This window comes from Meles meles, chromosome 18, assembly GCF_922984935.1.
Source record: "Meles meles chromosome 18, mMelMel3.1 paternal haplotype, whole genome shotgun sequence".
In the NCBI taxonomy this organism is placed as follows: Eukaryota; Metazoa; Chordata; class Mammalia; order Carnivora; family Mustelidae; genus Meles; species Meles meles.
In genome coordinates, this window is record NC_060083.1 from 40,203,931 (window position 1) to 40,214,963 (window position 11,033).

The 11,033-nt window shown below is 52.6% G+C and overlaps 1 protein-coding gene across 1 annotated transcript; it reads left to right on the forward strand.

The window, feature by feature from the left end:
• The first annotated feature begins 6,034 nt into the window (after positions 1 to 6,034).
• HOXB1 (homeobox B1) lies at positions 6,035 to 7,370 on the forward strand. The gene is made up of 2 exons (XM_045985977.1): positions 6,035 to 6,611; positions 7,042 to 7,370. Exons 1-2 carry the CDS (start codon positions 6,035 to 6,037, stop codon positions 7,368 to 7,370), a joined length of 906 nt encoding a protein of 301 aa, XP_045841933.1.
• Positions 7,371 to 11,033: the final 3,663 nt, after the last annotated feature.

An 11,033-nucleotide genomic window follows, 5' to 3' on the forward strand; every position in this document is an offset into this window, starting at 1 on the left:
ATTGTTCTGTAAAGTTTCTAAAGTGGGGACACCTGGGTGTCTCAGTCAGTTAAGCGTCTGCCTTGGGCTCAGGTCATGATCCCAGTGTCCTTGGATAAAGTCCCATGTCGGGTTCTTTGCTTACCGGGGAGGCTGTTTCTCCCTTTGCCTGCTGCTTCCCCTGCTTGTGTTCTGTCTCTCCCTCTCTGTCAAATAAATAAATAAAATCTAAAAAAAAAAAAAGTTTCCAAAGTGAATATCTTGACTGCAACTAACACACGCGGAGAAACCCAACTGAGTAGAAAATTATTTCAACTCTTCATGTCACTCTAAACTTTCATCTTAGAAAGTTTCCAAGTCTCTGACTTACCTTTCAGTCCAAATGAAATCTATCCAGAACACAGAAGTCAGGTTCAAACCTTGCTCCCGCCCAGGAAGGGCAGTATCTAAGCTAAGTTCCTCAAGGAAAGAGAGAAACAACATCCTCCCTAGAAAAATTTCCAGGGGCACCTGGGTGGCTTAGTCATTAAGCGTCTGCCTTCGACTCAGGTCATGATCCCAGGGTCCTAGGATGGAGTCCCACACCGGGCTCCCTGCTCTGCAGGAAGCTTGCTTCTCCCTCTCCCACTCCCCCCTGCTTGTGTTTCCTCTCTCTCTGTCAAATAAATAAATAAAATCTTTAAAAATTAAAAAAAAAAGAAAAAGAAAATTTTTTCTAAATATTTGGAAGATCAGGAAGTTCTTGCTAATATATAACCTCACCCTTCTGCTACAATTTTAATCATTTGGGTTCTCACAGATTATATAATATTAGGCTTATAATATTAGGCCAAAGAACTCTGCAGCTTGGAAGAAAACCCTTGGTTGAAACAGAGACAAACTTCTTAATTCTCAATGAAATTTGCATATGACAAAATACATATTGTATAATATATGGTGACACGTTACATAAAAATAAAGCACATATGCTATTTTCCTGTCACATATTTCCATATTTTCATATGCCAGTTATATTAAAAAACAGAAGACTGACTCATACTATTTCAGAATGTGAATGTAATGTTAATATCAGGCATTTATAGAGTTCTCCATTGTTTATATTTTTGTGTTTGCTTTAATCCTACTAAAAATGCAGTGAAGCAAGTAGAATTAAGGCCATTCTTCTGGGGCGACTGGGTGGCTCAGTGGATTAAAGCCTCTGCCTTCAGCTCAGGTCATGATCCCAGGATCCGTCATGATCCCAGGATCCTGGGATCTCTCTGCTCCTCAGGGAGCCTGCTTCCTCCTCTCTCTCTGCCTGCCTTTCTGCCTACTTGTGATCTCATCTGTCAAATAAATAAATAAAATATTGAAACAAAACAAAACACCATTCTTCTTCTCTGAAGTCAAGACTCAGAAAGATGAGGAAACTCGTCTACAACCATAATGCTAAGAAATGGCCAAGCAAGGATTTAAATCCAAGTATTCTTGCCCCCAAACTAGTAATCTTCCTGTTATAATATGTACTGTCCATGGTTCTCAACCAGATTTGTGACAATTTAATCTGCCTGTATTAAAAGAAACTCCACTGAATTCAGATTCCATCCTCTCCTCCGATAGCCATCTTCCCCCCCCCCGCCAAAGATTTTATTTATTTATTTGACAGACAGAAATCACAAGTAGGCAGAGAGGCAGGCAGAGAGAGAGGAGGAAGCAGGCTCCCTGCCAAACAGAGAGCCCGATGTGGGGCTGGATCCCAGGAACCTGGGATCATGACCTGAGCCGAAGGCAGAGGCTTTAACCCACTGAGCCACCCAGGCACCCCGAAAGCCGTCTCTTATAGAGAAAAAATTACAACCCTGAATGCCCTTTTAATTCTTAAGTTCCAAACTTTGATCTTGGGCTTGGCCTTGGGCCTCAAGAATTAGGCTGGGGAGAACAGGCAGAGAGACTTTTGAGGACGGTATGAAGGAACAGTACAGATTGCTCCTGCTACCCACATCCCCCAACCCCCAGAAAAGCAGCTTCCTCCACAAAAAACCCGAGTCAGGTCTAAACTTCTAACATATCCCCAGTCTCGATGTGATAAGGGCGAGCACCTCTCGAAGATAATTTCAGTTCTAAACCTGCCTATGGTGTCCTTGCTCTCTTCCATGTCTAAATAGATTCTAGAAAAGAGGAAATCAATTAACTTTATTCCACTTGGTGTTGGCTACAGCCAGACTTTCTCTGGTGAACTTAATCTGGTCATCCAGAAAATGCTGTAGCCCATAGTTTACTCCAACTGTGGATTACTTCTGTCTGTTTGTGTGTTTTGTTTTGTTTTGTACTCAGCTGTGGATTTAGCCAGGAATTCAGGCTTCAAAGACTCCCTCCTCCTGCCAGAGGCTGGTGAAGTCTCTTGTAAGGAGGAAGCGACTTGGGAAGGTAGAGAACCAAGTTAGTTTTTTTTTCGCCAGTCATTTCTGCTGGGGCTGGGGGAACCAACAGGAATTTGGGGGAAGTTTTAATCTTTCTGCTACACAAGGGAAGGGAGCAAGGCTCAGGGATGCATTAGGGATTATGCTGACTTTGGAGAGCTGAGGCTAAAGCTATCCCTGTAATCAACAATATCCCTTAAGACACTTTTCCCCCAACCCTTCGCACCTTTGTCATTAATAATCGACTATGGGTGACTTCAGCTGTGACTAGGGAGAACGCATTTCCCCAACTCCCAAGCAGATTTCTGTTCTTTCATTATACTGGTTTACGGGGCGCTTGGAGGGCTCAGTCGGTTAAACACCTGGCTTTTGATTTCAGCTCAGGTCATGGTCTCGGGGTTGTGAGATTGAGCCCTGAGTCAGGCTCCACACAGGTAGTAGTGCCTGCTTAAGATTCTCTCAATCTCTCCCTCTCCCTTTGCCCCTCCCCCATCTAAGAACATACAAACAAACAAACTGGTTTGGAATTCACTTCTTCATTTATTTATTTTTTTTAAAGATTTTATTTATTTATTTGACAGACAGAGATCACAAGCAGGCAAAGAGGCAGGCATAGAGAGAGAGGGAAGCAGGCTCCCTGCTGAGCAGAGAGCCGGATGCAGGGCTCCATCCCAGGACCCTGAGATCATGACCTGAGCCCAAGGCAGAGGCCTAAACCATTGAGTCACCCAGGCACCCCCACTTCTTCATTTAGACCTCAAATCGCTGCCTTAATTGGAAAAGCAAGGGAGGAGGCGAGTGGGTTCTTTCTGGGTTGAGGGAAGGGTTGACAGTGAGGAAATCTCAAGTCTCTGAGAGATAGCACAGTCAGGTCAGACACAGGCCTTCATCAGATTTGGGGCTAGAAGAGAAATCCTAACCCTAAATAAATTCTTCTTCTCCAAAGCCTCCATGGAGAATATCTTAAAGTGAGAGGAAAAAGTTAGAAACATCTACAAACCCCAAAAGGGGAACTAGAAAGAAATACGCTTTTTCTCACCTCCATGCTCCTTTTCTCTTCAAAGCCTCTGCAGGCCACCCCTGCCCCTATCACAACTCTCCTTCCCTTTGTCTGCCTTCATCCCTTTGGCAGTGAACATTCTCTCCCCCTCCCCCATTGCATCTCCCTTAAAGAAGTTACCAGCTGGCCCCCCTTCCCCCACCAACTTGTTCTGGTCCCAAGCAGAGTATGGGTGGGGAGGGAAAGGGGCAAGGGGCCTGTGAAAAGCTTTGATAGTTGGGGGGCTAAGCCAGGCTCGCTGTTATTAACAGAAGAGAAAGGCTGTGTGATTCTGGTGATAAGGATGGAAAGCCGGAGAAGTGACTCTAAAGGACAGGCAAAATGATGGGAAGTGGGAAACAGAAATAGGGAGAGACACAGGGAGTGTGGCGGGGGTGTGGCTTTGGGGTTTTTGCAGAGGAGAAGGACTCACTATGCCCTTGTAGGGGTTGGGGAAACCTGAGAAGCTTTGAGAGTCCTTCTGGGGGACCTGTCCCACCTGCTTGCTTCCCCTCCTCTCCTGAGTTCAGTTGTTTACAGAGATCCCTCCCTGAACTCTTGCCCTCCTGGACTTGCCCTAGCCCCGGCCCCAGGCCTCCAGTCAGGCAGACACCCTGACAGGTTACAAATGAGCGTGGGTGTTGGATTGCGCCAAGCTCTTGTCCTCAGAGTCTGGAGGAGGAGAATCAATGGGCTCTACCTAAGGGCTTCTCTTCCAGCCCCATCCAGGTCTGAGGAGAGAGAAGGACGCACTTCCTGTTCCCCGCCCCTTTCCCCAACCCTAACCCAACAAACACACAGGGCAGAGAGGGGTGAGGCTCCACTCCTGAAACTCAGGACCTCTAAGTAGATTCTCCCATTCTCCAAGCAAACTCCCTTAATTTTTTTTTAAAGATTTTATTTATTTATTTGACAGACAGAGATCACAAGTAGGCAGAGAGGCAGGCAGAGAGAAAGGAGGAAGCAGGCTCCCTGCTGAGCAGAGAGCCCGATGTGGGGCTCGATCCCAGGACCCTGAGACCATGACCCGAGCCGAAGGCAGAGGCTTTAACCCACTGAGCCACCCAGGCGCCCCCAAACTCCCTTTATTCTAGAAAGTTCGTTGAAAATTTGACCAATCTTTGACCAAGACACGACTGGCATTGAGTTTATGAATTTGAGGCTTAGGATTTTGGGGGGGAGGTGTGGAGAGTAGGGGAAAGAGATGGAAGGTGGTGAGGGAGAGAGGGGTAAGAGACAGCCAGGGGAATACAGGGACTCCACTAGTTTTACTTATTTTTTTACTTAAAAAAATTGTAATTTAAATTCCATTTAGTTAACATGCAGTGTATTCTTGGTTTCAGGGGCAGAATTTAGGGGTTCACCCATTGTTTACAACACCCAGTGCTCATTAAATCAAGTGCCCTCCTTAATGCCTGTCACCCCCTCACCCCATCCCCTAACCCCTTCCCTCCAAGAACCCTCAGTTGGCTTCCTAGGGTCAGCTCCACTAGTTTTGCACACTTGAGAAAGAGAGTAAGATCTCCCTCTTCTTCGCCTGTAAACATAACCCAGCTCGGTGCCCGTTGTGGCTCTCTGGAGAGATACAAGGAGTTTTTTGCGTCTGAGTGAGCGAGTCAGCTACAGCTCTGGATGGCTAGAGAGGGGATAAATACATGGAGAGCTGAGGTGATGGATAGGTAGGGGGCGAATATAAATATGGAGAGAGACGGACGAATGGAGAGATGGATTGAGACAGAGAATATACAGCGAGGCGGAGGGAGAGAAATGGATGTGTGAGTGAGGAGAGAGCGTTTATGTGGAAAGCTGGAGAGAGAAATGGGGCGTTTCTCATCCTCCGCTCCACACTTCTGCCGTACTGCCTTGCTCCCTGAGATACATTTCTCACCTCTCCGTTAATGAATTCTTCCTCCAGACTCTAGACCCTGGGCCACCCTTGGGTGTTTTGCACCCTCTTCCTTCACAGTTATCCATTTGGCCCGAGATAACACACCTTCCCCTGCTGTCCTAGTCCATCACCCCAAGATAAATTGGGAAAAACAGACCAGGGTGGGAGTTTTGGGCAAAGTAAGGAGGCTGGATTCCCCACCTCCCAGTATACAGCCTTGGGGTGGGGGGGGAGGGAAGCTCGTTGGGGATGGGAAGAGTGAGGGGCAGCTGGGTTGAATTTGTCCAAATCTAATAACCCAGGAGCCTATTGAAGGCCTTGGGGGTTGGGAGGGGAGGAAAGTCTTGAATATTCCTCTAACTTTTACCCCCTCTCCCTCTGGTCCCTCCTTTCCAAAAGTCTTTGAAGAAAGATGTTTTTGACGCTTCCACGGCGCTCTCAGATGGATGGGCTGCGGGTGATTGAAGTGTCTTTTGTCATGCTAATGCTTGGGGGGTGATGGATGGGCGCTGGGGCTGCCAAACTCTGGCCCGCTGCGCCCATTGGCCTGGGAGAGATCACATGCGCCCCTCCACCCCCACTCCCTACCCCCTTCCTGGGGGAGCCCTGGCCCAAGCGAGCTGGGCCGGGCCATGGATGCAGGCTTCAGCGCTGTGACATACTGCCGAAAGGTTGTAGGGCAAGAGGGTGTCTCCCCCAAACGGGCCGACCCTCCTGCGGCCTCCACGCATGGACTATAATAGGATGAACTCCTTCTTAGAGTACCCACTCTGTAACCGGGGACCCAGCGCCTACAGCGCCCGCAGCGCCCCTACCTCCTTCCCCCCCAGCTCGGCTCCGGCTGTTGACAGCTACGCAGGCGAGACCCGCTATGGTGGGGGACTCCCCAGCCCCGCGCTCCAGCAGAACTCAGGCTATCCCACCCCGCAGCCGCCTCCGGCGCTCGGGGTGCCCTTCCCCAGCTCCGCGACCTCCGGGTACGCCCCGGCGGCCTGCAGCCCCAGCTATGGGCCCTCTCAGTACTATCCTGTGGGCCAACCCGAAGGAGATGGAAGCTATTATCACCCTTCGAGCTATGGGGCCCAGCTAGGGGGCCTGTCCGACGGCTATGGAACCGGTGGAGCGGGCCCGGGGCCGTACCCTCCCCCGCAGCCCCCTTTCGGGAACGAGCAGACGGCGAGCTTTGCATCGGCCTATGCTGAGCTCCTCTCGGAGGACAAGGAATCGCCCTGCCCGTCAGAACCCAGCACCCCCACGGCCCGGACCTTCGACTGGATGAAGGTTAAGAGGAACCCCCCCAAGACAGGTAGGAGTCAGGCGTGGTCACCTCCTCTTCGGGTCTCGAAGACAGGAGGGTGCCCTGGGCCTGGGCTGGTAGGACAGGTGGAGCCGCCCCGGTGGGGGCAGGTGAGAGCACTTCGCCCCCGTCTCAGGTCAGCAGGGCTTTTCCCACCCATGGAGTGCCCGGCTACCCTGCAGGGAAGTCTGCACACACCCCTGCTTCCTCATCTCTGTGCCCAACGTGGACTCTGCACCCCGTGTTGGGTGGGGGACGGAAGCGTCGGGGAGGTCCGTCTGAATTTGGAGGTCACCTTGGGGGTGTCTGGCGATCCAAGGGCACGTTGAGGGCTAAGCTGGACAGACGTTGGGGGTGCAGCGCTGGCCCGGGAGGAGGAGAGGGGCAGGGGAGAGCGGCGAGAGAGCTGACGCGGCCCTTTCTTCCGCCCCGCCCCTAGCCAAAGTGTCGGAGCTGGGCCTGGGCGCGCCCGGCGGCCTCCGCACCAACTTCACCACGCGGCAGCTGACCGAGCTGGAGAAGGAGTTCCACTTCAACAAGTACCTGAGCCGCGCCCGGAGGGTGGAGATCGCCGCCACCCTGGAGCTCAACGAGACGCAGGTCAAGATTTGGTTCCAGAACCGGCGCATGAAGCAGAAGAAGCGCGAGCGGGAGGGAGGCCGGATGCCCCCAGCCCCTCCGGGCTGTCCCAGGGAGGCGACTGGAGACGCCTCCGACCAGTCGACGTGCACCTCCCCGGAGGCCTCCCCCAGCTCCATCACCTCCTGAACGAAACCTCCCCAGCCGTCGGGGCTCCTCGCTCTCCCGAACCCAGGCACCGGTCGACCCTCACCAGGGCTGGGGCGCCAGGTTACAGCTGGGGAGAATAGGGAAACACTTTCCTCTGGTCTGGGCGGGGTGTTGCTGGCTGGGGACCCTACAGGACCCGAGACCTGGGAGACGCGATGATGCGGAACCTGTCAACTCTAGACCTCTAGACGGAAAGGCTTGCTTCCGCCTTTCATCTGGGGATCAGCACGTGGGTGGGGTAGAAGCAAGCGTCATCCTCCCGAATTCTCCTTTCCCTTCCAGCTTCCTTGTATTCCGTTCAGTGCCTTTGAGCCGCGAGGACTCTTCTGCGCTGGGATCCCAACTCCCCCGTTCTAGGCTGGCACAGAGGGAAGGCCTTGAAGTGTCTCTTGGGGGAGGCTTTTGGGTGCAGGCATAGGACCGATGCTTAATCTCTCCCGTCACCACAGACCTTACAGTAACACCAGCTGCCTTGTGACAGACCAAAAAGCTCCCCCACCCCCATCTAACCTTATTAACCCCCTCCTGGCACATTTGTATTGCACTAATGCAGCCTTCAGAGGTTGTTTTCTGAGACCGGCCTCCTCCCACCAGGGACCTCATCTCTAAGCCACCAAAGTGTTTTGGAACTTGGTACTCCGGAGACTTCTGGAACGTTGTTCGAGGCCTGCCCCCAGCAAGCCTCTACCAGGAAGGCGCAGGCACGCCCCTGCTAGTTCCTCCCCTATTTATTGCCTCCTGGAAAACCCAGGACCCTCCTCCCCATCTCCACCTCTACCCCTGAGGCAGCCTGGGGAGGCCCAGGTGCAGTGAGAGCTCCTAGCAGCAGCAAGTCTTTCTCTGGACCTTGGAAACAGTGGGGGCACCACCCGAGTTTCTGGAAACCTGAGCCCCAAGCAAACTGGGTTCTCTCTGTACCTCCAGCTACCTCATTTCAATAAAGTCTGTGTTTTCCCCTCTTCCCGACTGCTTCTCCTCTTCCGCCTGGGGTAGAGGAGGCTTCATACTCCAAGAGCCCTGGAGAGAGATGGTGGAAGCGTTGGTGAAAGCTGGTTGGGCTGGAAAGATCTGAGCTGTGAGATCTCAGCTGGATAAAGAGAAGGACTTACTGGGTGGGTCCCAAGCAGAACTGGGCCCCAACCTTCAGGTCTGACAGTGGTCAGTCCTTGGGTCATTGGAGGAACCAGGAAAGAGAGGAGGGGAAAGATGGGGGAGGGGAAGGAAACGGTCCAGGTCCAGAGAGAGCCCTGAGAGGAAAGCAGGAAAAGAGAGAAACAGCTTGTTTGGAGAGAACAGAAAAGGTGTAAAACAGAGGAGGAAGTGTGGGGGAAGGCAAGGGCCCTCTACCCCTCCCACGGCTCTCTCCCCCCAGGCCCAGAGCCAGGCCTGGCATACAGTGGGCCTTCAAGAAATGTTGATGGAGTGAACCCGGGGTCAGGAGGCTGTGGAATGCGCTCCAGCTCCTCCAACTCTCGCTCAGAAAATGTGAGAGGGTAGGTCCCTGACAAACTGCAGACTGGCACACAGGTCACCCCCCACCCCCAACCCCGCCCTGCCCACTCCCGCCCCCATCGCAGAGCCGGTCCACCAACAGGGGACCAGAACGTCGGGACAAGGGAAGCCAGAGTAGCGGGGAGACGGGCCCTAGCCGGCCGCCTCCAGAGAGCCATCCCGGGGCTCAAGGTGAACGTCCAGAGTCCTCCGGCGCTGGACGGCAGTGGGGAGGCGGCGGCCACGGGGCCGGATGGGGTGGGCTGGGTCGGGGGAGGCGGGCAGGTAGCCGGCCCAGCGGGCCAGCTGGAGGACGGGGGAGGGCGGAGGGCGAGAGGGCCCGAGTAAACCCCAATCCCGCGCTGACCTTTTTACCTCCAAGCGCCTCTGGGCTTTCCAAACAAGCCAACAGCGAGCCCGCGGGGGCAGCTATTGTCTCCGGGCCGGTCCCACTGACAAACCTTTGGTCGGCGGAGGTGGGGGGCCCCCGGCTCAGGAAGCTCCGCCACGGCCAACAAGCCGCCATCCCTCACCCGCCCTGGAGCTGACACGGGCCTGCAGGCTCCGGCCCCGGATATTGATTTCGGCTACCCAGGGAGTCCAAAGACCCCAGAGCCCCCACAGCTGGGGAGGGAGGCGGGCGGCCGTGGTGTGAGAGCAGGGGGTGCCGATCTACCCCATCTATTTAATTTTTGACCTCAAAGGAAGAGAGTTGGTCAAAAGGACGAGAATTGTCTGTAGGAAACGCTGAGGATTTGCTTCCTAATGAAAACGGTGCCATTATAGGAGAGGCAACGTTATCAATAACTTCCCAGCCCGGCTGGAGAGGAGGGGAAGAGTGTTGCTAGAGGAAGCCTAGCTTTCCCAGAGGCTGCTGTCTGAAACCACACACACACACACACACACACACACACACACACACACACACCCTTGTTAACTGCTTCTCTCTACATTGAATTGAAATTGCCACCAATGTTGGCCTCCCTAAAAGGGTCACCTTGATGGAGGGGACAGAGCAAGTGTCTATGGAAACAAAACGCCCCTTGCTTGGAGCTGTTTATGGGAAGCCAGTGGAGTCTTCAGTTTGGGGTATTCGTGGATCCTCCAACCTCTGGACCAGCAAATGGGCAGGAACGCAGGGGGAGGAAGGAGCAGTGGTTAGGACAGGACTACAGGGCTGGTGGAGTTGGGCCTCAGGGTGGGGCTGACAGGTCTTGGGGGAAGCGTGATGGAGGGTACAGGAGGAAAGGGGAAGGCTGACCATTTGATTTTGGTCATCACAGAAGAAACCATGAAATTCCCCCAGGGAAGGGTGAGGGACAAATCAATTCTGTTAACAGAGGGGCTGGCTGGAAATAATCCACAAAAATTCTGAGTCTCCCATTTTCTGAGATGCAAAGATCTTGACCTCTTTCCCACTTTGAGCTCCCCTAAGTCCCACTTCGAACCTCAAGCTCCAGACTGGTCTACACGGAAGGCATTTAGTCCGAGAAAGAAAAGATCACTGTGAATTTTCCTGTCATAATCGACAAAAGAGAGGATGGTCAAACAAACAAACAAAAACGCACTTTTCTGCTATTGAATTAAGTTGATGGTGTTCATTGCTCAACTTTCCAGAAGAGATGCCAAACAGCTTCACTCATACATTCCACTGTGGTTTTTAGAAAGGTGGATTTTTCACAGCGTGGGGGGATGGGGGATGAGGGGAATTGGATTCACCAGGAGACCTGACAGCGCATTTTCCTCAGAACTGGAAAACCCGCCACCCCCAGACCTGGATTTACCAAGACCATCTCAAGAGAAATCTCCCATTCAGCCAATTAAAATCTAAAGAGAATCTTCTCCCCTTGAGTCTTCATAGGAGAGAGAACTCTTCTCAGGGCTGGTTGCAAGTGAAGGTTTCTGAGGAGCATCTCCCCACCCCTCCCTCACCGTCTGAGGGGGGTTGGGGAGTCAAGGCTCCACTCCACCCAACCCTCCACACCATCTGTTTCTCAGCCCCAAGTGTGAACTTTTCTTTCATTTGCCTTTTTCTTCAGCGTTTGTTCTCCCAACGTGAGGCCCTTTGATCTCCTGGATAAGAGAGACAAGAAAAAGAGATTTTAAAAAACCCTGAAGTTCCTACTTTTAAGTTAGTTTCTTTGTTATGAA